Source organism: Grampus griseus (assembly GCF_964374135.1).
Source record: "Grampus griseus genome assembly, chromosome: 8".
Lineage (NCBI taxonomy): Eukaryota > Metazoa > Chordata > Mammalia > Artiodactyla > Delphinidae > Grampus > Grampus griseus.
In genome coordinates this window covers 8,661,320-8,672,931 of record NC_139002.1, presented here as the reverse complement: position 1 = coordinate 8,672,931, position 11,612 = coordinate 8,661,320, and the positions used below count along the sequence as shown (strand labels likewise).

At 40.1% G+C, this 11,612-nt stretch overlaps 1 protein-coding gene across 1 annotated transcript; it reads left to right on the top strand.

Annotated features, from left to right (window-relative positions):
* Positions 1-8,692: 8,692 nt before the first annotated feature.
* On the top strand, positions 8,693-11,114 carry PATE1 (prostate and testis expressed 1; the record flags this gene model as incomplete). The annotated part of the gene is made up of 3 exons (XM_082659281.1): positions 8,693-8,744; positions 10,091-10,207; positions 10,981-11,114. The coding sequence occupies 3 exons, from the start codon at positions 8,693-8,695 to the stop codon at positions 11,112-11,114; spliced, it is 303 nt and encodes a 100-aa protein (XP_082515407.1).
* Between the last annotated feature and the right edge of the window lie 498 nt (positions 11,115-11,612).

Sequence of the window (11,612 nt, the reverse complement as noted above, 5' to 3'; positions counted from 1 at the left end):
CCTTCTTTCCATGGGTGATCTTTATAGCATCATGCTCAGTGTTGGATGAAACTCTGTTTAAATCTGGATTCTCCACTTGCTGGTTGTGTGACCCTGTGTGTGTCCTTTAACCTCTCTATCCTCAGGGGTTTTTTACCTAGAAAAAAAATAAACAATGGTATCTATCAAGAATAATTGTGAGGACTAAATTAGAACTTATGAGCTATTTAATTATTTTAAAATATACATTTTGAGGAGCCCTGGAGGCATCATCAGTGGAAATGACAGACGAGGGAGCTCGAAAGGACTGTCCCTCCACAGAAACACTGACCAAAAGAGCAAAATTCATTGAAATCCACTTTGTCTAAGGTTTACAGCAACCAAGAAATGATGAATCAGAATAAGGCAGCTTAAACATGGTAGGAAAGTTCTATGGCATTTTTAAAATAACAGATTTCTCCCAGCTTGCTTCACACACACACACACACACACACACACACACACACACACACACACACACACACATAGAGCGAGAGAGAGAGAGAGACAGAGGACAGAAACAGAGACAGAGAAAGAGAGAGAGATAGAGGAAATACGAAGGGGGAATGTGCTTCAGTAAACTGGTCAGGGATAGCCTCAATGTAAACTCAGCAAAACAGAAGGTTATATGCTACCATGGGACTGCTGGTCTCTGAGCATGACTTTCATGACTGGTGAATTTACCTTGGAAAGTAGAAGAGGAATCCCTTATTTCTCCTTAGCTGAGGTCACCCTTAGAAAAAATTATCACATTCACAGAAAGATAGGCAAGATGAAAAGGCAGAGGTCTAGGTACCAGATGAAAGAACAAGATAAAACCCCAGAAAAACAACTAAATGAAGTGAAGATAGGCAACCTTTCAGAAAAAGAATTCAGAAAAATGTTAGTGAAGATGATCCAGGACCTCAGAAAAAGAATGGAGGCAAAGATTGAGAAGATGCAAGAAATGTTTAACAGAGACCTAGAAGAATTAAAGAACAGAGATGAACAATACAATAACCGAATGGAAAAATACACTATAACGAATCAATAGCAGAATAACTGAGGTAGAAGAACGGATAAGTGACCTGGAAGACAGAATGGTGGAATTCACGGCTGCAGAACAGAATAAAGAAAAAAGAATGAAAAGAAATGAAGACAGCCTAAGAGACCTCTGGGACAACATTAAATGCAACAACATTTGCATTATAGGTCCCAGAAGAAGAGAGAGAGAAAGGACCCAAGAAAATATTTGAAGAGACTATAGTCGCAAACTTCCCTATCACGGGAAAGGAAATAGCCACCGAAGGCCAGGAAGTGCAGAGAGTCCCATACAGGATAAACCCAAGGAGAAACACGCCAAGACACATAGTAATCAAATTGGCAAAAATTAAAGACAAAGAAAAATTATTGAAAGCAGCAAGGGAAAAACGACAAATAACATTCAAGGGAACTTCCATAAGGTTAACAGCTGATTTCTCGGCAGAAACTCTACAAGTCAGAAGGGACTGGCATGATATATTTAAAGTGATGAAAGGGAAAAACATACAACCAAGATTACTCTGCCCAGCAAGGATCTCATTCACATTCGACAGAGAAATCAAAAGCTTTACAGACAAGCAAAAGCTAAGAGAATTGAGCACCACCAAACCAGCTCTACAACAAATGCTAAAGGAACTTCTCTAAGTGCAAAACACAAGAGAAGAAAAGGACCTACAAAAACAAACCCAAAACAATTAAGAAAATGGTCATGGGAACATACATATCAACAATTACCTTAAATGTGAATGGATTAAATGCTCCAACCAAAAGACACATGCTTGCTGAATGGATACAAAAACAAGATCCATATATATGCTGTCTACAAGAGACCCACTTCAGACCTAGGGACACATACAGACTGAAAGCGAGGGAATGGAAAAAGATATTCCATGCAAATGGAAATCAAAAGAAAGCTGGAGTAGCAATACTCATAGCAGATAAAATAGACGTTAAAATAAAGAATGTTACAAGAAACAAGGAGTGACACTACATAACAATCAAGGGATCAATCCAAGAAGAAGATATAATAATTATAAATATATATGCACCCAACATAGGAGCACCTCAATACATAAGGCAACTGCTAACAGCTATAAAAGAGGAAATTGATAGTAATGCAATAATAGTGGGGGACTTTAGCACCTCACTTACACCAATGGACACATCATCCAAACAGAAAATTAATAAAGAAACTCAAGCTTTAAATGACACAATAGACCAGATAGGTTTGACTGATATGGATAAGACATTCCATCCAAAAACAGCAGATTACCTTCTTCTCAAGTGCGCACAGAACATTCTCCAGGACAGATCACATCTTGGGTCACAAATCAAGCCTCAGTAAATTTAAGAAAATTGAAATCATATCAAGCATCTTTTCTGACCACAATGCTATGAGATTAGAAATCAATTACAGGGAAAAAACACAAATTACGTAAAAAACACAAACACATGGAGGCTAAACAATACATTACTAAATAACCAAGAGATCACTGAAGAAATCAAAGAGGACATCAAAAAAATACCTAGAGACAAATGACAATGAGAACACGACAATCCAAAACCTATGGGTTGCAGCAAAAGCAGTTCTAAGAGGGAAGTTTATAGCTATACAAGCCTACCTCAAGAAACAAGAAAATCTCAAATAAACAATCTAACCTTACACCTAAAGGAACTAGAGAAAAAAGAACAAACAGAACCCAAAGTTAGCAGAAGGAAAGAAATCATAAAGGTCAGAGCAGAAATAAATGAAATAGAAACAAAGAAACAATAACAAAGATCAATAAAACTAAAAGCTGGTTCTTGAGAAGATAAACAAAATTGATAAACCATTAGGGAGACTCATCAAGAAAAAGTGGGAGAGGACTTAAATCAATAAAATTAGAAATGAAAAAGGAGAATTTACAACGGACACCACAGAAATACAAAGCATCTTAAGAGACTACTACAAGCAACTCTATGCCAATCAAATGGACAACCTGGAAGAAATGGACACATTCTCAGAAAGGTATAACCTTCCAAGACTGAACCAGGAAGAAATCGAAAATATGAACAGGCCGATCTCAAGTAATGAAATTGAAACTGTGATTAAAAATCTTCCAACAAACAAAAGTCCAGGACAAGACGGCTTCACAGGTGGATTCTATCAAACGTTTAGAGAAGAGATAACACCCATCCTTTTCAAACTCTTCCAAAAAATTGCAGAGGAAGGAACACTCCCAAACTCATTCTATGAGGTCACCATCACCCTGATACCAATACCAGACAAAGATACTACAAAAAAAGAAAATTACAGACCACTATCACTGATTAATGTAGATGCAAAAATCCTCAACAAAATACTAGCAAACAGAATCCAACAACACATTAAAAGGATCATACACCATGATCAAGTGGGATTTATCCCAGGGATGCAAGGATTCTTCAATATATGCAAATCAATCAATGTGATATACCATATTAACAAATTGAGAAGAAAACCCATATGATCATCTCAATAGATGCAGAAAAAGCTTTTGAGAAAATTCAACACCATTTATGATAAAAACTCTCCGGAGAGTGGGCATGGAGGGAACCTACTTCAACATAATAAAGGCCATATATGACAAACCCACAGCAAACATCATTCTCAATGGTGAAAAACTGAAAGCATTTCCTCTAAGATCAGGAACAAGACAAGGATGTCCACTCTCACCACTATTATTCAGCATAGTTGTGGAAGTCCTAGCCATGGCAATCAGAGAAGAAAAAGAAATAAAAAGAATACAAATTAGAAAAGAAGAAGTAACACTGTCACTGTTTGCAGATGACATGATACTATATATAGAGAATCCTAAAGATGCCACCAGAAAACTACTAGAGCTAATCAATGAATTTGGTAAAGTTGCAGGATACAAAATTAATACACAGTAATCTCTTGCATTCTTATACACTAATGGTGAAAAATCTGAAAGAGAAATTAAGGAAACACTCTCATTTATCATTGCAACAAAAAGAATAAAATACCTAGGATTAAATCTACCTAGGGAGACAAAAGACCTGTATGCAGAAAACTATGACACTGTTGAAAGAAATTAAATATGATACCAACAGATGGAGAGATATACCATGTTCTTGGATTGGAAGAATCAACATTGTGAAAATGACTATACTAGCCAAAGCAATCTACAGATTCAATGCAATCCCTATCAAAGTACCAATGCATTTTTTACAGAACTAGAACAAAAAGTCTTAAAATTTGTATGGAGACACAAAAGACCCCGAATAGCCAAAGCAGTCTTGAGGGAAAAAAACAGAGCTGGAGGAATCAGACTCCCTGACTTCAGACTATACTACAAAGTTACAGTAATCAAGACAATATGGTACTGGTACAAAAACAGAAATATAGATCAATGGAACAGGATAGAAAGCCTAGGGATAAACCCATGCACCTATGGTCAACTAATCTATGATAACGGAGGCAAGGACATACAATGGAGAAAAGACAGTCTCTTCAATAATTGGTGCTGGGAAAACTGGACAGCTACATGTAAAAGAACGAAATTAGAACACTCCCTAACACCATACACAAAAATAAACTCAAAATGGATTAGAGACCTAAATTAAGACCGGACACTATAAAACTCTTAGAGGAAATCATAGGAAGAACACTCTTTGACGTAAGCCACAGCAAGATCTTTTTTGATCTACCTCCTAGAGTAATGGAAATAAAAACAAAAATAAACAAATGGGACCTAATGAAACTTAAAAGCTTTTGCAAAGCAAAGGAAACAAGCTGAAAAGACAACCCTCAGAATGGGAGAAAATATTTGCACACGAATCAACAGACAAAGGATTAATCTCCAAAATATATAAACAGCTCATGCAGCTCAATATTAGAAAAACAAACAACCCAATCAAAAAATGGGCAGAAGACCTAAATAGACATTTCTTCAAAGAAGACATACAGATGGCCAAGAAGTCCATGAAAAGCTGCTCAACATCACTAATTATTAGAGAAATGCAAATCAAAATTACAATGAGGTATCACCTCACACCAGTTAGAATGGGCATCATCAGAAAATCTACAAACAATAAATGTTGGAGAGGGTGTGGAGAAAAGGGAACCCTCTTGCACTGGTGGTGGGAATGTAAATGGATACAGCCACTCTGAAGAACAGTATGGAAGTTCCTTCAAAAACTAAAAATAGAATTACCATATGACCCAGCAATCCCACTACTGGGCATATACCCAGAGAAAGCCATAATTCAAAAAGATACATGCACTCCAATGTTCATTGCAGCACTATTTACAATAGCCAGGTCATGGAAGCAACCTAAATGCCCATCGACAGACGAATGGATAAAGAAGATGTGGTACATATATACAATGGAATATTACTCAGCCATAAAAAGGAACAAAATTGGGTCATTTGTAGAGACGTGGATGGATCTAGAGACTGTCATACAGAGTGAAGTAAGTCAGAAAGAGAAAAACAAATATCGTATATTAACGCATATATGTGGAAACTAGAAAAATGGTCCAGATAAACCAGTGTGCAGGGCAGAAATTGAGACACAGATGTAGAGAACAAACGTATGGACACCAAGCGGGGAAAGCAGCAGGGGTGGTGGTGGTGTGATGAACTGGGAGATTGGGACTGACATATATACACTAATATGTATAAAATGGATAACTAATAAGAACCTGCTGTATAAAAAAATAAAATAAAATTCAATAAATAAATTAGAGTTCTCCTGGTGATAGGAGAGTCGTTGAAACAGCACACTGAAAATACAGAACATTTTATTTGAGCTGTAAGCTATACAGGAACAATGGGTAGATTATTCTTCATTGTTGACTGCCTCCCTAGTTACTTTAACATCCACGTTACCTTCTCCAGCCCCCAGCACTCTAGAATGAACTATCTAGGGAACTGTGGACGTATTGAACAATTCTGAGACTCCCAGCCAATCCTCGGGGATGCTGGGTCTCATGGTAGAAAAGAATACGCACAGAAGGTCTCCTCAGAGACACTTCTTTCATGTTCTTTCTTGGATCTGCACATATTGTCTGAAATTTCCATTTTCACATCCCTCAAGAGCGTAGAACTTCTCTGGTTTCATGTAGTCTCAGTCCCCCAGAACGGAGCTGCTCCCTTGCTTGAGGAAAAGAGACAAAATTTTCTGATCTGACTGTTCCTTCAAACCGTGATCTAGAAGAAATTGTTCTTTTCCTGCCAGATCACTGGTATAAATCCTATGGGTACTGGGAAAACCCCAGGAGCTTAAGGTCATTGGGCTGCCTTGGAACAGTAACTGTGGTTCTTCATCTTGTTGACCTTCCTCATCACATGTGACATCTGCCTAAGGTGAGATCTCTTTCCTCAAATCAAATCTTGGCACTCACCACCAGCTCCATTAACCTATCCAAAAATGTCACTGTGTGAAAATACCTCTATGACCAATGAATTTCAGGATATTTTTACTGTATTCACCATGGAGAGTAGATCTATGTCTTTTGAAAATAATGGTAACCGATTGGAAAGTGGATTTCCATTCAAGAAATATCACTTTATTGTTTTGCATGGTAACATTGGAGATGCAAACCAAAAATCCTAGTGCATAATCTAAACATCTTCTAATCATATGCATAAAGATGTAATTGAGTACTCACCTAGTCACTCGCAGAGCTGAGGAAAATCCAGGGCTACTCTTCTGGACTAACTGGACGTCCAGAACTCTGTGATGGAGAGAAGGGTAGCATGAGTAAAGGGGTCATACAGACTCCACATGAGGTTTGGGGCAATAGACAAAAGGAATTCATTCCTGAACACTTTTAAGTCATGGGTCTGTAATTTATGACATAAGAATAATTATTTTGGGGTATCCTAAGAGGATAGGAAAAAAGGATTAGGAGCACTGAGAAAAGGTATTGAATGTGGCCCAGTAAGAAAATCAGGTATTATGGGATACTAAGACTGGGAGTGTGAATTGGAGGAGATTTTAGGAGAAAAGTAAGTCAATAAAATAGGGTTCAAATATAAGCAACTAATTCAGGCGGATCAGTAAAGCTGAGAGGGGGAAATTTCTGCTTTAGCAGAAGTGGTAAAATAATATCATCGGAGTGTAATTAAGTGAGGAGACAGTTTCTTGTGGGGCAGAGGAAGAAAACCTTTCCTTCTTTCGTGTGTGCCACCATTAGTCAAAGAATTAACTACAGAATTCCTAGAAGGCAAGGAGGGGAGATCTCAAAAAGTCGAAGAAAGAAATGTAAAGGTGTAAGAGAAGATGCTAAATTTCAGGGCATTGAGAGGAGGGAAAGGGACAGATCTTCTAGTGAATATGCAGAACACAAAAACCAGCGATGTAGAGTGTGTGTGTGTGTGTGTGTGTTAGAAAGTAATACATGATTACTTCATGGTGTTATTTCAAAGCTTCACCAGAGTCCTAGGTGCCACAGGTAAGCAGTTAACTAGTTATATCCCCTTCCTCCTTCCTCCCTGTATGGAAATGTCCATTTGCTCTTTGGGCGTGTAGTAACAACCCCCAGTATATTCTGGAGAGCATCTCTTCCATACGTCACTCTTGCTGTCCCTGCCTCTTCAGCCAACATCTGTCTTAGACTACTACCCCACTTTGCTGTAGACCTATAGTGTGCTCTATTGCAGTCTGCTTCCTTCAGGTTGCTGTTTCTTTCCCCTGTATTTCTTTGCCCTAAGCATGGGCACAGACCCTTCCTTCAAGTCCTTGCAATGACAGCACAGACTAAGCTGCAACTCCCATCACAATTTTTGGAAGGTATAGGAATAACTGAAGGAAACTAACAGAAAACTTAGAATGAGATACTAAATATGGCTGTTCTTAGAATCCACAGGCTCAATCCCCTCTACAGGAATTTTACATTCAATCACCACCCTAATTGATTACCTAGTCACACTCAGAGTTGAGGTAACACCCCCCCACACACAATTCCTGGCTCAACATCAAGTGGAAAGGACCAGCTTACCTCCCTCCAGGTGAAGTAATCTCAAACCTCTCTTTTAGTAAAAGTCTAAGTCTCAACCACCGGGAACTCCAAGTACGGGAAGCAGTTTCCTCCTCAGCTCTCATTTTCTACCCCAGGGTTTAATTTGTTCCAGGATGATTGACAGTGGGAAACTATTTCCTTCATGAGTATCCTCTGTCAATGCGTCTGAATCTAACCTCTCCACCTCTCTTCTCCATTCCCTATAGTACTGAGTTTTAAAGGCTCTGTGCTTAGCCCTCTTTTGGACTTCCTGCATTCCAATTATTTACACTCATATATTCTCTCAGCTTGAATGAGCATCTCAGTGTAAATGGCTCTGAATCCAACCCACCTAGCCTGGATTTATCCTTGTATTCTCCCACAGTGTGGTATAATGAAAAGACCACAGAACATGGCATCAAAAATCCTGAATGCTAGGACTGAAATAAATTGGGTCCAGGACTTAACCAGGCAGTCCCTCTTCCCCACAATTTGCCAAAAAGAAAAAATTTTAGAGTCCCTGGTTTCCCTAGGAGCAGGAAATGCCTTTGAAGGACTTCCGCAATGTCCCCACCCCTAGCCCTTCCTGGGGAAGCCCAACCTGGTAGATATATAAACAGGTACCTTGCAGCTTCCTGCTCTAACCTGCTGTTTTCTCCCTCCAAAATGGACAACTCCCTCCTGCTAGGACTCCCCATCCTCCTCTGCTGCTTTAGAGGTGAGTCCCTATGGTTGACAGTTGGAGAGACGTGTCCAGGATCCTGGAATGGGTCGGGGTTCACATGACAGAAGTTCTCTTATGAGAGCCATATGGTAACAGAAGCTGTCATTCTGATGCCATGACTTTTGTCCATAACGCATCATGTCCCTGGGACCTTCACCAAAGTCTTAGTCTGCCCTTGCAGAAGGAAACAGGTAGATTATAAAGGAATTGAAAAGATTTTCACAGAAGCTGTGAGGTGAGGTTTTTAAAATGAGGTCTTCAGAGAGTGTATCTTTTTTTTTTTTTTTTCCAACAGTACTGTACGGGTCATTTGCAGACAAAGAACATGGAAGTGAGTAGAAATGGATCAGTGGTGTGGGATGGGGAATTTGGGGGGAGGGAGGAGATGAAAGGGGCAGGCTGAGCACTGAGGGTTGAAAGGAATCCAGAGATAGACCTTGAATTTCAACACTCAACAACTTCTTCCAGCAGGATCGGGCTGGGATGGGAGCTGATTTTAAGTTTGATGAAAAAACATGAGCAGCAGTTGACAAGGCTAAGGATGAGTGTATTAAAAAGCAAGAAAAAGGGAAAGGGGGAAGTGGAATGTTGATTTTTAAGGCACTAGCTGGCTAAATCCAAAGTGTAGCAATTTCATGGATTTCAGATGCTTTCCCCCTTGTCAGCTTCCAGGCGCATGTAGGTAAGAAAGTCACATAGGTCAATTAAAAAGAAGGGAATGAGGCACACACACACAAAATGTGCATTTATCTTTTTCCTTTGAGTCTGTGCTGTATCCTAAGAGATGGGCAGGGGAGGCTGAGAGGCCCTCTAGAGGTGAAGAGAATTGAAAAGAGGGAGAGGTGCAGATATGCCACGAGACAGGGGACTAGGCTTTGGAGGGACATAAGAGCCTAGAGTGGCTCCAGGTTAAGAGAGCAAGATGGGCCTCATGTGTTACAAGGCTTACAGTGACCCTAGGCAAGGGTAAATCTTAGAGAAAATTGCAGATATGTTTTATTTCTCTTTGCCAGCACAGTCCATGAACTATTTGTTGGTGAATACCGTATTCCTGGTGAGTATGAAGAGGACCTGACCTGATTATCTCAGTTTTGATTTTGTTCCCCTTTTCCTTAACCCTCCACCTGTTTTACAGGCTAAAACTTCTGAGACCATAAACTTTAGCCCCTCTTTTGTCTTAGCCTATTTTAATAGAGGTAGATGCCCATGTTTAATGAGTCTCTGACAAAGCCCTCGGGGCTCCCAGCAGACTTCAAATTTGACAGGGGAGGTGGGTCCTTTCATAGCAGTGTGAGACCCTCTCTCACTTCGACTTCCCTACTCTCTGGCCCAAATTATAGAAATTATTCAGTGTAGGATGTGCCACCTCCAGTTTCCAGGTGAGAAGTGTTCCAGAGGCAGAGGAATATGTACTGCAACAATGGAAGAGGCTTGCACAACTGGGAGGATTTTCAGAAGTAAGTTGTGGGTTTGGGGAAGGAGGAAGGGGCAGAGGAAGCAGACAGGGATACATTAGTCATAGTAAAAAGGTGGGACCTTACTTTAGCTCAGGCAGTCTCAACTCTGGGATGACTGACTATCTCTACCCCATCGCATGCCATAATGAAAAACAGATAGAGGTAGGCTCTAAGGGGTGGGGGTCTGTAGCTATGGAATCAATATTTTGAGAAGCCTGAAGAAAACAGAGGAGACTTAACTGAGGGGAAAGGAGAGGCACAATACGGCCAGTGGAGAACAGCTGGATGTTGGAGTGAGGAGGGCAGTTCTCTGTCTTTGTCCCTGCCTGGACCTCCTTGTGGGTGGTTTTAAACGGTGAAAATAGAGGGGCCAGCATTAGCAATAAATATTGACTAAATGGCTCTTCATGCGTAAGACTAAACATCATGATTTCTAGTTTTCCTAGCCTTTGTGCTGAGTGATTCCTTAGTATTTCTAACCCTTACTTAAGCCAGTGTTAACATTCCCAGTGGAAACATCCAGCTTGCGCAATCCTTGAATTGCTGCTGTCATTACATCCCCATATCCAGGAATTTTTTTTTTAACTACTCTGCTATTGCTTTTCTTTTGGGAAACCCCCAAATTCCAACATCTTCCGATTTTCACATTTGAATAACCGAGCCTTGAACTACACAAGGTTGTTTTTGTATGCTGGTGCAGGCTGGAAAGAAGGTGTTTTTTTGTTTGTTTTTCCAGAAACCTCTTTGCTGATCTGTTTCTCCTCCTTCTGCAGATGATGGTACACCCTGGTTAACCTTTAGGGGCTGCCTAAAGAACTGTGCTAATGTGAACAATATAAAATGGAGTGTCTATCTGGTGAACTTCAGGTGCTGCAGGAGCTGTGACTTGTGCAATGAAGACCTCTAGAAATGACTGGTCCTTTTCTGGCTCCAGTCTCTGGGTGGGTGACATTGTTGGTGCCACCTCTTCACAATGATTTTCTAAAAAAGCACATTTCAGATTGCAAACATATGGCTCTGCCTTCTGCATATGTAAGAAAAAGCCCTCTCTTTTTCTATCAATAGATTCTCTGCCTTGGCCCCTGGCAGGGTGAGGGGTAGGGAACACCTTGAATACAAGATCAACACATCCTGCAGGTTGTTACAGAACCTAGTGTTTTCACTGAATACCCAAGTTGCTTCAGAAAAGGAAGAAGATAGGTCAGTTCTTTTCCCTGCTCCTTCCCTTCCTTCTGTGACAGAATATTTTCATTTTTTTCTCTTGGTATTGTTCTTCTTATCTCACTCCAATTAAAGCGTATAACTCTGACCTCATGGGGAGGGAGGGGGCAACGTGAAAAGAGATGACTTAAGTCTTCATAAATTTTGTTCATGAATGCTATTCCCCGAGAGAGGAGCAGGGCAG